General features: G+C 41.6%; 1 protein-coding gene across 2 annotated transcripts in view; it reads right to left on the bottom strand.

The window, feature by feature from the left end:
• KCNN1 (potassium calcium-activated channel subfamily N member 1) overlaps nucleotides 1-19218 on the bottom strand; it is a 197991-nt gene that overhangs the window by 72845 nt on the left and 105928 nt on the right. For both annotated transcript variants that reach the window (XM_077253367.1, XM_077253376.1), the window contains exon 4: nucleotides 18513-18931. In XM_077253367.1, coding sequence (XP_077109482.1) covers nucleotides 18513-18931 — 419 coding nt within the window. The remainder of the gene's footprint in view (nucleotides 1-18512; nucleotides 18932-19218) is intronic.

The raw sequence follows: 19218 nt of genomic DNA, 5'->3' as shown, positions 1-19218 counted from the left end.
TGATTGATAGCCACAGACTACATCAAAATTGACTGTCCTGGGAAAGGAAGAGTCTAACAACTTTTTTTTTTCATGAAACTCAATTACAAATTTTTAGCCATAAATACATCATTTAAATAACAGAAAATATCCCCAATTGTGAAAACCCCTTTAAACAGCAGGAATCAAAGCTAAATTCGCGCTGACATTGATGCACCCTGAGCCTGCAGGACAGCTTGAATTTTTTGGGAACTTGATTAGCACTGCTTAAGTGTTGTAACCTTCTTGATTATATTGCGCACCGTGGAGAAAGGAACATCAAGATCTCTGAAGATGGACTTGGAACCTTGAGATTGCTGATATTTTTTAACAATTTTGGTTCTCAGGTCCTCAGATAGTTCTCTTCTCCTCTTTCTGTTCTCCATACTTAGTGTGGCAGACACAGACAATGCAAAGACTAAGTCAACTTCTCCCCATTTTATCTGGTTTCGTGGGGCCGTGAGGACTGGAGTTTGCGAAACACTGGTTTACACAAACCAACTGGCGGAATGATACGACCACCAATTGTTAACTTTTTACCTATTGGTGGGCGTTTGAATGGCAGACCAAAGTAAATGATGCACACAGAGTGATCTATACTAGATCGCTTAGTGAACGTATGCTACCATAGATCTCCATAGTGTGAGTCCTGCTTACACAGAACAATGCACCTCCGGGAACAATAATCTTGTATGCCACATAAAGGATAATCATGAAATTAGCTTTTTTAACAGTGCTCATTCATGATTATCTACAGTGTAAATGCCCCTGAAGCCCCAACAAGGCTCTCTTTATCTACTCCCTACACCTTGCTAACTTACTGAGTGCTGACTTGCAGAATCAGAATATATAGAGTTTGTTTGTCTGTAATGATGGAGACATGAGTTTGCAGAGGAACTGTTGAACTATAATGGTAGAAATTTTAAATACCGATTGCAAGGTGCTTTATGTTTTAATTTAGATGCAATGGGACAACAAACATAATTTGATTACAAAGGTGAACAAAGCTTATTTCTGTAGTGCATGTACATACAGAACAGACCAAAAGTTTGGACACACCTTCTCATTTAAAGATTTTTCTGTATTTTCAGTACTATGAAAATTGTACATTCACACTGAAGGCATCAAAACTATGAATTAACACATGTGGAATTATATACTTAACAAAAAAGTGTGAAACAACTGAAATTATGTCTTATGCTCTAGGTTCTTCAAAGTAGCCACCTGTTGCTTTGATGACTGCTTTGCACACTCTTGGCATTCTCTTGATGAGCTTCAAGAGGTAGTCACCGGAAATGGTTTTCACTTCACAGGTGTGCCCTGTCAGGTTTAATAAGTGGGATTTCTTGCCTTATAAATGCGGTTGGGACCATCAGTTGTGTTGTGCAGACGTCTGGTGGATACACAGCTGATAGTCCTACTGAATAGACTGTTAGAATTTGTATAATGGCAAAGTGTCCCCAAGTGCAGTGGCAAAAACCATCAAGCGCTACAAAGAAACAGGCTCACATGAGGACCGCCCCAGGAAAGGGAGACCAAGAGTCACCTCTGCTTCTGAGGATAAGTTTATCCGAGTCACCAGCCTCAGAAATCGCAGATTTACAGCAGCTCAGATTACAGACCAGGTCAATGCCACACAGAGTTCTAGCAGCAGACACATCACTACAACAACTGTTAAGAGGAGACTTTGTGCAGCAGGCCTTCATGGTAAAATAGCTGCTAGGAAACCACTGCTAAGGACAGGCAACAAGCAGTAGAGACTTGTTTGGGCTAAAGAACACAAGGAATGGACATTTGACCAGTGGAAATCTGTGCTTTGGTCTGATGAGTCCAAATTTGAGATCTTTGGTTCCAACCACTGTGTCTTTGTGTGACGCAGAGGTGAACGGATGGACTCTACATGCCTGGTTCCCACCGTGAAGCATGGAGGAGGAGGTGTGATGCTGTGTGGGTGCTTTGCTGGTGACAATGTTAGGGATTTATTCAAAATTGAAGGCATACTGAACCAGCATGGCTACCACAGCACCTTGTAGTGGCATGCTATTACATCCGGTTTGCGTTTAGTTGGACCATCATTTATTTTTCAACAGGACAATGACCCCAAACACACCTCCAGGCTGTGTAAGGGCTATTTGACCAAGAAGGAGAGTGATGGGGTGCTACGCCAGATGACCTGGCCTCCACAGTCACCAGACCTGAACCCAATCGAGATGGTTTGGGGTGAGCTGGACCGCAGAGTGAAGGCAAAAGGGCCAACAAGTGCTAAGCATCTGTGGGAACTCCTTCAAGATTGTTGGAAGACCATTCCCGGTGACTACCTATTGAAGCTCATCAAGAGAATGCCAAGAGTGTGCAAAGCAGTCATCAAAGCAAAAGGTGGCTATTTTGAAGAACCTAGAATATAAGACATAATTTCAGTTGTTTCACATTTTTTTGTTAAGTATATAATTCCACATGTGTTAATTCATAGTTTTGATGCCTTCAGTGTGAATGTACAATTTTTATAGTCATGAAAATACAGAAAAATCTTTAAAGAGAAGGTGTTTCCAAACTTTTGGTCTGTACTGTACATTTGAGGTGCTCAGGTTCAGATCTCTATATCTTTTTATTTAAATTTGGATAGAAATTAAAGGAACAGCTGATCCTAGGGTTGACATTAAGATCATTAGCCCTCCTATTGCTAAACTATCCAAAACTAACATTGCATATGTCTTCCTAGTCAGTACTGCCCGAAAGAAAGATTAATGCTATGTTTCTTTAGATGGGACCAAAAGGCCGATACCCTGACAGTAGAAGGATTGGCCCCACCTACGGGTCTATTGTATTGTTTTTTTAAGAACAAGCTCTTACATTGTAAATATGAAGTATGTCACTTTCAGTAGGTTTTTAGAGCTCTCCCGGTTCACAACTGTGGCACATTTAAAAAAAGGTTCTGAAACCTACTATAATTTGTAATTTTCGATTCAATGAGGATATTTTTGTAGTCAAGACATAGACACAAAGCTGACTATTAACTTCCCATTATGTCCAGAATTATTGGAAAAATCAATGAATCACATCATTCTGAAATAATTACCAGGTTAAATAAAAATCTATCTACCAAATGTCCACATTGTGGTCTACCTAACCATTGATAATGCCACATTTCTGATGTCTCTCAGTTCAGTAGTCTAAACAAAAAAAGAATAATCAGAACCTACAAAAAAAACAAAAAAGCCAAGAAGTCTGAAATTTCAGGAACTGTAATCATTTATTGAATGCAGCTCATTATGAGTCGTGTCTCATTGTAAATTATTCTAGATCACTTATATTTACTTTAAAAATTAGAACGAGCTTCCGATAACTCTTTAGTGATGTATGAAATCTCACTCCATGAATTTCCAAGAACTGTTTGTTTTCTGCTACTTAATTTCTTAAACAACATGAAAGTATTTAGTTTTGATAGTGAAGAAGAAACCATAGTTGATGGTCTGCTCAGTAAGAAGGTCTACCTATGGAAAGAAGAGGAACTACTCAAAATAGTAACATTGATTCCGAATGATTTGTATTGTTCATCATGATTAGCTCCCACTTAACCCAAACAGCTGCAGCAAGCCCTATTTCTTTAGTAGAGTTTGGAGCAGTCGTGCATTTAGAAAAAGTGCCTTGTGTTCATTTATAGTTTAACTCACAGTTTCTCCCTAGGAGCAGCATTTGTCATTAGAAAGAGGGGAGACAACGGCAGGTTAAGGAGCATGTAACAGACTGGGCTAGAGGGTAAGTAGAAGAAGACAGTAGGAGAAGTATTGGATGGAAAGAACACATGGAAAGGGTTATGGAAGGGTTGGCTGTAGACAAGCTGTAGACAAGCTAAGCATTGACAGGCTTGAAGATAAGCAGTAGAAGGTCAACAAGGGTGTTAGAAAGGGACAAGCACTTAAACATTTACACTGGAGAGGCAACATTTTAACAGCCACCGGAGCCTCATATTCTATCTCTTTTGGGTATATTTTAAAGATTTCCATTTAGGATCAGACTCAGTTATCACTTTTCGAATGACTTTTTCATGCTGAACATAAGAGAGTTAAAATAAGTCACCGACAAATCCATATTGCCCTGCACTGTGAATGTCTTGTATAATGCAGCCCTGAAAAGAGTTTTTCAATTGCTTCGATTTTAAAAATGCATGGCTTAGAGAAAACACAAATGGAAAGAAATAGAAGGACTTTCTATTGGAAAGTATGACAATCTTGTTTCCACGTAACAAAAGATTGAAATGATTATTCATATAATCAATATACAAACTAAAGGCATTTTAATTTGTTTCATAGCAAGTATAGGTTAGTATACATTTCTAGAACATTGTCCTAAGAAATGGAAAAACATAATAGACCAATCAGCCATAACAATAAAACACCTAAAGATGAAGTGAACAACATTGAATATCCTCTTACAATGGCCCTTGCTGGTTGGGTTATGTTGAGCAGAAAGTGACCAGTCAGTTCAAAATTGAGACAGCTAGACACCTGGGTCAGAATATCTTCAAAATACAGGTAAGATGTTCTCAGCGGGCAGTAGCTTATACCTGTCAAGCATGTTCCAGGGATGGACAACTGATGATCTGGTTACTGAGTCATGGATGCCCAATGCTCATTGATGTGTGTGGAGGATCATGGGCTAGTCTATTTAATCCGATTCCCTAGAAATACTACTGTAGCACAAATTTATATAAAAATAATCCTGGCTTTGATGAAACGACTTCAAAACACATGGTGGATCACAATTGGCTGCATATTGGGTTTCCATAGATGCATTTAGTCATCACGTTGACATAGGGAAGCACCAAAAAGTGACAGGTATGCATCTGAACTGCAATCATGGAACAATAGAAGAAAACGGCATGGCCTTATAAATCATATTTTTTTATATCATGGGGATATCCATTTACACAAATTACCTAGAGAAGAATGCATTCCATGAAGAAGACAAGCTGGTGGAGGCAGTGTGATGATCTGGACAGTGCTCACCTGGGAAACCTTGGGTCTTAACATTAAGGTATCATATATCTAAAGATTGCGGATGACCAAACACACCCATTCATGGTAACGGTATTTCTTAGTGGTACTGATTTCTATTGACAGCATAACCCACTCAAGTGTGGTGTTACAGGCTCACTTGGCAAGCTGGATTCTCAGTAGATGAATAGATACTGCACGTGTGATCCAGTAAGAAAATGCAGGTAGATGACAAACTGTTGAAGAGATGATTAACCAGCTAAGAAAAATGGATGGTGAGACAAACTCTTGGAGCACATGTTGAACTGAATGCAAAGGTTACTAAATATTCAAACAGCACATAGCTGTTTGAGTTGGCTAGAAAAGGCCTTAAGTGATTATGTCAAACAAATTTGCTGGCTAATAAAAGGGAATCTGTCAGTATTTTGATATGTAAACTGACAGCAGCATGATGTAGGGACAGAAATCCTGATTCCAGCGATGTATCACTTACTTTACTTGATACAGCAGCTGTGATAAAATCACAGTTTTTTCTGTTGCTTATCTAGTACAGCTCAGATGTTGAACAGAGTGTAGCTATGCTCTCCCCACTGTTTGGCAGCTTTCTGTGTACACTGTATAATGAAAGAAAGCTGCTAATCAGTAGTGGGGGCTTGGTGGGACTAGGAGGCATGGGACACTAAGGGTACTGTCACACTCTGCAACTTTCCAACGATCACGACCAGCGATACGACCTGGTTGTGATCGTTGGAAAGTCGTTGTGTGGTCGCTGGAGAGTTGTCACACAGACCGCTCTCCAGCGACCAACGATGCCGAAGGCCCCGGGTAAACAGGGTAAACATCGGGTTACTAAGCGCAGGGCCGCGCTTAGTAACCCGATGTTTACCCTGGTTACCATCGTAAAAGTAAAAAACAAACAAACCGTACATACTCACATTCCGGTGTCCGTCAGGTCCCTTGCCGTCTGCTTCCCGCTCTGACTGAGTGCCGCCGTAAAGTGAAAGCAGATCACAGCGGTGACGTCACTGCTGTGCTCTGCTCTTACATTCCAGCCGGCAGTCAGTCAGAGCGGGAAGCAGACTGCAAGGGACCTGACGGACACCGGAATGTGAGTATGTACGTTTTTTTTTTTTTTTTTACTTTTTCGATGGTAATCAGGGTAAACATCGGGTTACTAAGCGCGGCCCTGCGCTTAGTAACCCGATGTTTACCCTGGTAACAAGCGAACACATCGTTGGATCGGTGTCACACACACCGATCCAACGATGACAGCGGGAGATCCAGCGACGAAAGAAAGTTCCAAACGATCTGCTACGACGTACGATTCTCAGCAGGGTCCCTGATCGCTGCTGCGTGTCAGACACAGCGATATCGTATGGATATCGCTGGAACGTCACGGATCGTACCGTCGTAGCGACAAAAGTGCCACTGTGTGACAGTACCCTTAAGGTACCTTCACACTGAACAACTTAACAACGATAGCGATCCGTGACGTTGCAGCGTCCTGGATAGCGATATCATTGTGTTTGACACGCAGCAGCGATCAGGATCCTGCTGTGACATCGTTGGTCGGAGCTAGAAGGCCAGCACCTTATTTCGTCGCTGGATCTCCCGCAGACAAAGCTGAGTCGGCGTGTGTGACACCGATCCAGCGATGTCTTCACTGGTAACCAGGGTAAACATCGGGTTACTAAGCGCAGGACCGCGCTTAGTAACCCGATATTTACCCTGGTTATCAGTGTACATGTAAAAAAAAACAAACACTACATACTTACATTGCCGTGTCTGCCGCGTTCCCCGGCGTTCTGCTTCCCTGCACTGTGTCAGCACCAGCCGGCCATAAAGCAAAGCACAGCGGTGACGGCACTGCTCTGCTTTAGGGCCGGCGCTTACAGTGCAGGGAAGCAGAACGCCGGGGAACGCTGCAGACACCGGAATGTAAGTATGGAGTGTTTGGGTTTTTTTACATTTACACTGGTAACCAGGGTAAACATCGGGTTACTAAGCGCGGCCCTGCGCTTAGTAACCCGATGTTTACCCTGGTTACCCGGGGACTTCGGCATCGTTGGTCGCTGGAGAGCTGTCTGTGTGACAGCTCTCCAGCGACCACACAGCGAAGCTGCAGCGATCGGCATCGTTGTCTAGATCGCTGCAGCGTCGCTAAATGTGACGGTACCTTTAGTCCTGTAGTGGTAATCTCCTGATGATAAAACACTGATTGTATTGAAACAGCAAAACACAGCCCAGTAAGTGACACATCGCTGGAATCAAGGTCTCTTCACCCACATCATGGTGCTCTCACATTACATAGTGAAAGTCTGGTGACAGATTCCATTTAAAAAACTGACAAGGACTATAGTGCTGTACCCTTTCAGTATTTCAAGTAGAAAAGGTTCCTATGAATCTTCTTACAGTCCAAAATTTGGTTGATCTCATACTCCATGTGAGGATCAGAGACAGAAGCAGAAGTTGTCTTGACAGTAGGATAAAAGTTATTGAGGACCAGAGGACATAGTAAGAAGATATAAAAAAGAACTGGAATCTTTAATGTGGGATTTAACATTAGAAAGAAAGTGACCGGATTGTTTTGTGAGTAATCTAGAATGGACGGATGAACGTTAGCCAGCTTCTTGCAATGAGTCTGTACACGTATATAGTATGTTCGTAAAGTCATAGCGCACTTTTGACCAGTCACTGGAAAGCAACAAAAAACGATATAAATGTGAAATCTGCTCCAAATAAAAGAAAAACTCTCCCAGTTTCATACCTATTCAGTGCGGTTCGATGTGGGCTCCATTTGTTGCCGTACACACGTCTGGGGTAACAGAGTGAATAATGTCTGTGATTCTCTGTTTTAAGTGATTAAATGTCGTTGATACGTTCAATGTACACATGTTGCTTCACATAACCCCAAAAGTAAAAGTCTAAGGGCATCAGATCTGGGGATCGTGGTGGCCATGGCTTGACAGTACCCCTGCCTATCCACCGCCAGGGGAATGTTCTATCCAGAAACTCACGAACAAGTGTGGCGTAGTGTGGAGGAGCGCTGTCCTGTTGAAAGATGACACTTTCTGGAAATTGTGGCACTGCATACAATTCCAACATATCAAGATACGTGTTAGGCTACTTTCACACTGGCGTTAACTGCATTACGTCGCAATGCGTCGTTTTGCCGAAAAAACGCATCCTGCAAAAGTGCTTGCAGGATGCGTTTTTTCTGCATTGACTAACATTAGCGACGCATTTGCGACGCAATGACACACGTCGCAACCGTCTTGCGACGGTTGCGCCGTGCTGTGGCGGACCATCGGGAGCAAAAAACGTTACATGTAACGTTGTTTGCTCCCGACGGTCCGCTTTTTCCGACCGCGCATACGCGGCCGGAACGCCGCCCCCACCTCCCCGCACTTCCCCGCACCTCACAATGGGGCAGCGGATGCGCTGGAAAAATGCATCCGCTGCCCCCGTTGTGCGGCAGCGTCGGGAACCTCGGCCCGACGCACCGCGACGGGCCCTGCCCGACGCTAGTGTGAAAGTAGCCTCTGCGAAAATAATGGGCATATCACCTTATCATGCATCAAGCCACACTACACGTTCACTTTAGGGGTGTTACGTTCATACTCAACGTAGGCATGAGGATGTTCAGCAGCCCATATTTGGACGTTATGGTGATTGAACATGTCCACAGATATGGAAGGTCGCCTCATCGCTAAACACAATCTTCTGCAAAAATCTTGCATCATTGTCGATCTCATGAAGTATATCTGTAGCAAACGCGCATCGCTTGGGTCTATCCACCAGTTTGATAGCGTGCAACAGACGCAATTTGTACCCCATAAAACAGAGACATTTCTTTAACACCTTATAAACTGTAGTCCTGCTTAGGTGTAATTGTCGAGCACACGAACGCACAGATTGTTTAGGGCTGCTTAGGTAGCTATTCCGTATAGCCTCTACAGACTCGTCACTCACTTATGGCCTACCAGAACGGGGTTTCTCCACCAAACTACCGGTTTTCTTCAACTGCTTATCCCACCGAGTAATGTTATTCCTATGTGGTGGCGCTTTGTTATAAACGCGCCGATATAGCACTTTGGTCACGGATTTGAAATTAGCGAGCCACAGAACACACTGAACTTTCCTCTGTACCTCTGTAACATCTCGACTGGCATGGAAAACCACACAGCTGTCATGAGCTTGTGGTTGCATGATGTCACAGACCTGGCAGTGTATTAATCAGAGTTCAGTTTATCAGGGGTAAATCTGACTGGGGGCTTAGCAACAGCTTAAATGAGTTTGTGTTGTTTGATTGGTTCTTGTTATCTCTCTTCATGAACAGGTCTGATATGATTGGGCCAGAAAAAGGGCGCCAAAATGTAAGCTATAAATAGAGCCTGTGACTGGTCAAAAGTGCACCATGATTTTACAGACACACTGTATTTTTGGTGGAAAGCTAAATCTTATTTCCAAGAGAGAATAAAGGAATAGGTTGACTGTGTTTATCAGTACTCTTTTTTACTTTAGCTGCTGCTGAAGTAAAATTGGGAATATCCTAAGAGATGATATTCACAGCAGGAAGTTGTCTTTTTTATACAACTCATAGCAGAAGACCTAACTCTTGACTATATACTGTGACCAAGAGAGATTTCCCACAAGATTCTGAAACTGAATTTTGGGTGATTTTGGACAATGAAAGCAAATCCAGCCAATTATCTTGATGGTAATTGGAGAAAATTTGGAGGCATCGTTCCATGAACTGATTGATTCTCTTAGTTTATCCATTATTTTGGGGGTGATAGGCATAGATGAAATCTAAGGAGCTTTTTAGATTCTTCTAGAGCACCCTCCAGAACCTGGAAACAAATTGCACAACACAGTCAGATAGGAAACTAGCTGGAAGACCGAGGAATCGGAAAGTTTCTCTGAAAAACCTTTGGGTGTGGTAAAAAATTTGAAGTCCTGGTAATGGAACAAAACAATCCACTTTGACCCAGATGGTAATGAACTCTTGAGCCACAGGAAGATCTGTAACAAAGTCCATAGAATTCTCAGCTTTGGGTTCTTGTGTTATGGACACTAAAGAGGACCAAGTGGTGCCTAACAGGAGGATTTGGACCATGCACACTGAGGACAAGATGTCAAAAATTCTTTGACGCCTTGTTTCCATTTCAGCCACCAGTAGAAACAAGAAATTAGTGCAACAGTTTGTTTAACACCCGATACTTAAGATAAAAGAAGAATGAGCCAAAGAGATGACTTTCTAGCAATGTACTTTTGAGATTACAGAATGTCCTTTAGGTGGAGAATTGGGAGAAGGAAGTAAATACATTTGAGGGTGCTTCTTCATTGGCAACACATGGATCAAAGGAGCTGGATACAGTGTCACAACCCTGCAAAATTACCTACAAGCAGTAGGTGAGGATGAAGTCAAACAGAGATAATAAGTGTGACCATCAAGCTTGAAGGGGATTCAGCCTATGATCTGACTGAAGATATTTCAGATTTTATGGTCTATATAGACATCATCAGGAACTTAGCTCCTTCAACTAGATGTCGCTATTGCGCTACAGGTAAAGATCACCAGTTGAAAATTTCCATTCTATTTCATCGAATTTCTTGGAGAAGAATCCATATGGATGATTTCTTATTTTCAAGCAAATTTTTACAGACCTGCTCCTACACCACTCGCAGAAGAACCCACTTCAAAGCAGAATGGTCAGTTAACATAAGGATGATTTAAGAATGGACAAGTGGAAAACATAATTTAAGGTCCTGGAAGCCTTTAGCAGTGGAATCCAACCAGTACTGAGAATCAGTGCTCTTCAGAGTGAGAACCAAAAAAGCTTTGACTTGTAATTTTTAATTAAGTTGGCCTTCAGGTGAGATGAGATATCCAAGACACAGCAGTTCATGACTCTATAAGAGACATTTTTACAGTTGGGCATAAAGATGGTTTTGTCGCAGTCTCTTCAAAATAGAGATGATATTAAAATGGTGTGAGTGTAGGTCTCTGGAGAATATTAAGATGTCATCCAAACTGTTACAAATGTGCTGCACCCGCTGAGACCTTTGGGGTATCTGGGATCAGAAGGTTGCAGAATTGACAGATTGCAGGTCCTCTTTGGACTCCACTCGGCGATTAATGGCATATGAAGTGGATTGATTTTCACGTGGTGTGGAAGGGGTTAAGAGTTCCTTTTTGATCCTGCTGGGATTCCATATTGATCTTATCTCCACTGCTGTATCTTGCTGCCACTCACTTCCATTATTTAAACTCACTCCTAGCTCTCTCCTATGCCAGTAATAGGTTTTCTATGGTAACCTCCTTGGAGAAGTTGTTCCAGTTTAAGCTGTGGAGTTCAAGTTGTTGTTTGATTTCTCCCTGTTTGTCTCTCTCCCTGTGTTTTCTTACCTTAATAAGTAAGACTAGTGTCTTGCTGCTCTACTCACTAGTTAGGGATAGCTCAGGGCCAACCAGGGCTTAGACACATGATCGCGCATGGCGGGAAGGACTGTCCTGTCTAGCGATGACAGGGAGCAAAGGGTTCAGTCTCAGGTGAATGTTTTCTTATTATCAGGGCCCTCTTTACCCTTTTTTCCCTTTTTTGTACTGCACTCTGGGCATTTCCTTGCTCTGGCATGACACAGACAAGGAAATACTGGTATAGGATATCATTAAATATTTACTTAATGAAGTGCTGCAACACAGCCGATGCAATGCATAATCCAAAAGGCATAGCAAGATATTCATAGTGACCATCAAGAGTGTTGAATGTGGTCTTCCATTCGTTGGTCTCTTTAAAGTGGATTAGGTTAGAAGTTTCACACATGTCTAATTTAGTGAATATGGTAGCACCCTAGTTTATAGATGAGTGACAATGAATAACAGTGATTTTATTCAGTCCCCGGTAGTCTATGCATGGTCACAGAGATCTGTCTTTCTTCTTCATGAAAAACAACCCTGCAACGGCCGAAGATGTACAATAGATTTTCAGATAAACCCCCTTCCAAGTTTTTTTAATCTTCAGTGTAAGCGGACATAGCAAAAGTTTCAGACAGAGTCAAAAAGAGGGTAAACTCTCCCTTTGGGTGGTTCAGTACCTGGATGAAGCAGTCAATGTGGAAGTAGTGTTTCAGTCTTCTGCATAGAATAGACATCTGTCATCAAGTCCTTCTAAGGAGCAAGCAAATTGAAGGCAATAGAGGCAGAGCTTCAGGAAAGGTGGTTGAGGTAGAGCATGGAGGCAACTTGGAAAACAAGATCATTCCCACTAGGAATGTGGTCAGATGACAAATCAATACCCAGAGCATGTAGCTTTAGCCACAGATGTCCCAAATGCATTGATGCATGAGAAAGTGGCATTACTAAAGAATAAATGTCCTCAACATGAGGAGCGTGTAGTGCTCCAATGTGATGAGTCTCTTTCTCAGTCTGTAATTGGGTACAACCACCACGAACTGTGGAGTCACTTGCAGAGATTAGATTCAGATGGATCCGCAAAGAAACAAAAGGAATTTCATGAGGTCAATAAAATTCTCTGTAGCTCCAGAATCAATAAAAGCTTGTCAATAAAAGCTTGTCCCTTGAACACACAGGAACAGAAGGAAATAGACATAAGTACAACCAGTTTGTCTTTAGTGTAGGAATAGGCAATCCCTCCTCCTTCACCTAAATTTTCCCTGTTTGGCCTGAGATTTATAACAGTTTATGTGACAGTAATACCATTCACCACAGTATAGACAATATACATCAATAAGGGATCTTTCGGCCAACGAAAATTGCTTTTGGACAATTTTGTACTCTGAAGATTTAGAAGAAACTCTAGAATGAAGGACATTGGAATCTTGAGCTTTCTCTCTTGAACTCTCTTTAAAATCTAAGTCCACTCGGCTGCTGAGTGAAATCAGAACATCAAAGGAAGCGAGCAAATTCCTACCAGCAAGTTCATCGTTGATCTGACTGAATAGGCCAGCATAGGAGATAAACAGGAGAGCATTATTGTTCCAGGCCAATTCAGCACACAGGTTACTGAAGTGGATGGCATAAAGTCACGCAGAGTTAGTCCCTTGTTTAAGCCAGAATATAAAATCAGTGTTTGATTCATCAAACACTCTACGAAAGGCAGAAAGAAAGGATGGTAGAGTATGCATCATAATACTGTCATGTTTCCATAGTAGTTAAGCCCAAGCCAAAGCATTTCTAGATAACAAAGAAAAAAATTGTTGTGGATGAAGTTCAAGTTGTACAGCCACTGGTTTCTAAAAATGGGCAGAAGCAGGCAAATGGTGAGATATTCCCAATAAGAATGTCCCAGGCAAGAGTTAGACTGTGGCAGGAGTTGAGGAGACAGAGGTGTAACCACTGGACTTTGAGGCAGTGCATCCATGCAGACAGAGATGTCACAGATACGGTGGGGAACCTTTCCTTGGCTCATAACATAATCAGTCCAAATAAATCTGCTCTCAGTATCCGCTGGCAATAATGATGATTACAATGGGCTCATCTGGTAAGATAGATTCTCTTACCTGTAAGTCAGGGTGAGCAACACTGAGTGAAGCTGATGATGACTTGCCAGATGGATCAATGATCAGTGAGGACCAGCAATGTATGCAGGATGGCTGACAGACAAGGAGAGCAGGAAACATCAGAATATACAGAACCAGGAGTATGGATATAAAAAGGAACTGTAGATGTAGGTGTATAGTAAGATGGATGGATATATAAAGGAACTCTAGATGTATAGTAAGTCCAGGACCTGCAACAAACAAATGGCTGAGTTGTGTGCTATCAGAAAACAGAAGGCCAATGGCACAGATTTCAGTTATCAACAAACAAATGGTACTTGCAGGCAGAATTGATGAACAGACTAAAGGTACCTTCACACGAAGCGACGCTGCAGCGATAGCGACAACGATGCCGATCGCTGCAGCGTCGCTGTTTGATCGCTGGAGAGCTGTCACACAGACCGCTCTCCAGCGACCAACGATGCCGAGGTCCCCGGGTAACCAGGGTAAACATCGGGTTGCTAAGCGCAGGGCCGCGCTTAGTAACCCGATGTTTACCCTGGTTACCAGCGTAAAAGTAAAAAAAAACAAACAGCACATACTTACATGCGTCCCCCAGCGTCTGCTTCCTGACACTGACTGAGCTCCGGCCCTAACAGCACAGCTGTGACGTCACCGCTGTGCTTTCACTTTCACTTTAGGGCCGGCGCTCAGTAAGTGTCAGGAAGCAGACGCTGGGGGACGCATGTAAGTATGTGCTGTTTGTTTTTTTTACTTTTACGCTGGTAACCAGGGTAAACATCGGGTTACTAAGCGCGGCCCTGCGCTTGGTAACCCGATGTTTACCCTGGTTACCAGTGTAAAACATCGCTGGGTATCGTTGCTTTTGCTTTCAAACACAACGATACACAGCGATCGGACGACCAAATAAAGTTCTGGACTTTATTCAGCGACCAGCGACATCACAGCAGGATCCTGATCGCTGCTGCGTGTCAAACGAAACGATATCGCTAGCGAGGACGCTGCAACGTCACGGATCGCTAGCGATGTCGTTTCGTGTGAAGGTACCTTAACAGGATTGCTGCTTGCAGAAAAGATTACACCCTGCTGCAATAGTACTGTAGTGTGAAGAGGACCAGTAGAGCAGAGAAGAGCTCATTATGTGTATTGCAGACAAATGGTAACTGCAATGATAAGCAGGCCACTGAATACTTGCTTGTAGAAAGATTACGCACTGTTACTTTAGTGTGAATGGCAATAGTGTTGCAGAAAAGAGTTTGTTTTGCTTGCAACAGAGGAATGGTCACTGCAGGTCTGATCCAAGAAGTAAATGAAGGTGCATAATAAACAAGCAGGCAATTAGCCTCCTGAGAGAAATGAATGTTGGGTCAATCTCTAGGAGTATATGTGGAACTAAATGCAAGGATGACTGAATATTCAGACAGTACATATCTGCCTGAGTCAGTCTTAAAAGGCCTTGGGTGATGATGATGTCAGAGGAGTTTGCCGGGTTATTTGAGAAATTCAGCGATTAAATTCAGCTACAGCAAAGAGAAGCAGCCATAGGAGAGGGGAGCAGAGCCCGGCACTGGTGCCAAGAAAGGTCAGTAATAAATGGCTTACATGACAGAGTGTTCAAGGTGTTGAATTGGACCCAAAATGAAGCAGATCTGATTAAGCATCTTTGGAATTTGCTGGAAAATCAAGCCCGATGGATGAAGGATCTACCTCCCAACTTTATTGGATTGGTAACTTCTTGGTGTCACATCCTGCAGTCCATGGCTATATGGATCAAACTTGTTTGGACAGCACGAAGAGGACCTATATAATATTAGGCAGATGGTTTTAATGTTAAGGCTGACCGGTGTATATTCTATTAAAACAATGTGCTCTCTTTCTATATCCCTCAGTCACTGCAGAAAAAGAACAGAAGCATGCTTTTTTTATATGATAGATGTGGAGGAATGCAATGAGCCGTAGCATCCAAACAGATGATGAAGCTAATTCCCATTACACCAATCAAAACTAAATTGTTGTCTGGTTGCTAAGAGTGACTTCACTCTTATTTTATAATATCTTTGATATTGTCATTGATAGGAATCTGCTTATTGTTTCTTTATTTGTGCATATTAATCTTTACATTGTTCTCTACTTCCATCCAGAGTTTGCAATAATAGTAATTCTGCTATGACAGCATGCATAGTGGTATGGCAGTCCATGACCCTAACACCTCTTGTGCAATGAAAGTTATGTGTCTCTTAGATGATAATTATGATTTCCCAATTATGACACTGTTTTTTTGAGATATAGACCTTCACAATCCAGACAACTGTTGTTTAATTGACATGTTTGCTAATGAGAATAGTGGTTACCTATAGGTTATTGACGCTGGTAACATTACTTTCTCATGAAAGCAGTTCCAAATGTAGTGTAAGCTTTAACATGAGGATCTTCAATGGGTTTTGGTGAAATAAATGTTGTTTAGATGTGCTGAATTCAGAAATTCACAAAACATATTAATGTTCTTTCAGTTTGAACACTGCACAGTTGGCCAATTTCAGACCTGCTCTCACAGTCCACTTCTGTTGTTGTTTCTACATAGGTAGAGAGGTACCTTCCTGCTGGTGATGCTGGTGATTGTAAAAAGGAGACATGTTATCAAGCTCAGTTCATTATCTATGCCTGGGCCCTCCTGTGTCTCTGAAGAAGGGGCATAAAGGGGTTATCCAGGACTTTTATTATTTTTGTGTATGGGGCTTAGAACTAGCAGGCATGTTGTTGCGAACTACCTGCCTGCAATGCATGAGGTTCTCTGTTTGCTCAGCCAGCAATTCCTTTGCATCACTTCTCTTCTTCTGGTCTGCTCTATCGATGGGTGCCACTGCAGACATCATGTTGATTGACAGATGGCTCCCTGCAGTTAGTCAATGGGGAGCCGGCTGTCACTCAGCATGAGATCGGCAGAAATGCCCTGTCAACAGAGCAGAGTGGAAGACAAGACTCTATTCTGTTGACATGACACCGGCGTAAGCTGTAGAATCACCGGCAGGAGTGGTCCGTGATCACTGTGAGCTGACAGAGATCGGCACCAAGCAGTACATGTAGGTAGTTAACTGTGAGTTCTTAGCCAAAAAATTTAAAAAACCCTGGATAACCCCTTTAACTAATAGACTGATCCAGACAATGATCCCCCTTTAAGAAGATGATTGACAAAGAAAGGGGAAGAAAGTTCTTTATCAATGTTGATGTTGAAACTACAGCAGAAGTGAAGACTCCTGAGCAGTGAGAGGGGTCTGAAATTGGGGCATTGATAAAATATTGAAATATGAAATTAGTTTCCATTTTTAGAACGTCTAAACAAATTTCTGTTAACTCTGTTAAGTAATTGGGTTGGTGCGATTATTCTACCCAGCCCAGTCTACTAAAGGTCTGTCTTTGTTCGAAATATCAGGTTCAAGTGTCCACTTATGGTAGACTGATGGCAGACTGAATGCTCTTGATTTACCACAATACACTATTTAGTACGTGATTGGACAAGTGGAAGTATTCGGGATTTTGATTTGTAAAGGTATTTTATACATGTTACATTTTTGTATGTACAAAATATAGAAAAAGTACTATCAGCTTGGGAATGTGATGGGCATCACATTGATTTTTGATCTAAGCTTGATTCTGAGTTTGTTTTTTGCTTATTATATCCTTTGGAAATGTGTTGATTGTATGTGGCAGGCAAGCCTATGTAGTGGTCCTCGAAGGTAATACATGCCCCACCTCAAGCCTGCATAAGGTTGCTATGTTACCCTGCATGAGTAATATGTATATCATGCTTCTTGGATGCTACCATGTGGCCTGTATTACCAAATTGCTTACAAGGATAAGCAATATGGGTGAATGCTACCAGCATGCTCCAGAGGTATGCTCATTTTACATACATATACATACATGGTTTCATAGTAGAAGTTGATTAATGACATGGATTGGGTTTTACAAATGGTATATTTTAGAGTATTGAAACCTGAGAGTTGCCCAAAGAGAATATTTAGAAATTTGATGTCATCTCTTTGCACATGCATACGTTTTGTGACCACCTTAAAATTTCCATTTAAGATTGGCACACTGTAAATACTATTAACATTCATGTGCATATTTTATTATCATTAAAGCTGTTCAGTTGCCATGTATGAAAATGTATGCTTCAATGTAAAATGATGCTTTTACCCATTTTTGCTTAGATTCTATGTCAAATTCATTACAAATCTCGACTCAATTTTTTTTTTATATATTTAGAAAAATATTGAAAATGAATAGGGGAATTCATATCAATTGAATGAAAATGCGAAATAGTTTCTAGAGTCATTTATGCTATAGCTATTAGCTATCTTCCAAACATAGCCTAACATTTCCAGTCTATGTACAATGCCTTTACAGAAGACTTGGCAGAAGGAAATGTCAAAATGTCTGTTAAAGGGCCCTGCTCTACACCTCTCCCAAAATCTTACCTTCTATTTCAGACATTTTTAAATGATTATTCCCATCTCAGCTTTTAATGGTTAAGACGGGAATAACTTCATCCAGGCTCCAACCACTGGAGATGCAGCTACTGAAAAAGCCAAGATTGTTTAAGCTGCACTATTTCTGTAACCCTCAAATAAATAAATGTGAATTATAGAAATAGTATAGCACGGCAATCTATGCTGTTTCGATAACTTTGCATTGATAGGATTATGCCAGTAAAACTTGCTGTCTTGTAATCAAACACAAATTAAAAGCAAACATAAGCAATAGGATGGACAATGGACATAGGGTCAAACACGCAAGGATCAGCAAATGAGATTACTTTGCTAAAATGATCTTCTAGTTAACCTGAAATTTAAACTTAAAGGAGAGAGGTCAATTTGAAGGGTAAAAGCATGCCAAACCCATGCTGGACATAAAATGGATATTTCTGTCCACCAATATCTTTAAGTTGAAAACTATGTCCAGCTAGTCACTTACCTCTCACATACTCGAACTGTCCATGCTGCAATGATCCAGGATGAGATGCTGAAAACCAGAAGAACAGTGCCTGGACAGATGGTCATTAGAGTCTTCATTACAAAGCGAGTATTGAAATTGATCTTATTGAGTGCACCAATGCTCCTCGATGACGCATCAGTGAAAAGCTTGCTATGAAGGAGCATAACTCGCCCAATTAAGTATAGCCTCAAGAACATGGGGATAGATAAGATGATGTCTATGTCAGCATTGGCTACTGAAGTTGTATAGTAGAAGGCCAGGCGGGCTGTCCACGTAAAAGAGTATTGTCCAGGGATGGGATGAATGGCACACACAGTCAACTCTAGGGTGATGAAAAATATCCGTTCATAGGTCATGGCTATTCTCCAATCATCTGCTCCATTGTCCACCATGAAAAGCTAAAAAACAAAATAGTTTAGGCCAGAGAAAATAAGCATAAATTTGAAATATGTTCGACATGGTTACATTCTTGTAATAACGAGTGAAGTGGAAAGAGATATATGAAGTTTCCAATATCATTCTGTCACTGTCTAGATTCAAAGTATGTACTTTTGCTAACAGGCTAGGTGTACACTTGCATCAGAGCCTCCAATAGCATGCTCCATTACAAGTACCATCAATGCTACTCAAAAAATAAAAGTGCATTTTGCTACCCTATTTTGTTCTGTAAAAAAACTGACATTCA

Source organism: Ranitomeya variabilis, chromosome 1, assembly GCF_051348905.1.
Source record: "Ranitomeya variabilis isolate aRanVar5 chromosome 1, aRanVar5.hap1, whole genome shotgun sequence".
Classification (NCBI taxonomy): domain Eukaryota; kingdom Metazoa; phylum Chordata; class Amphibia; order Anura; family Dendrobatidae; genus Ranitomeya; species Ranitomeya variabilis.
The sequence above is the reverse complement of the archived record's forward strand: the minus strand, read 5'-3'. Positions and strand labels throughout refer to the sequence as shown.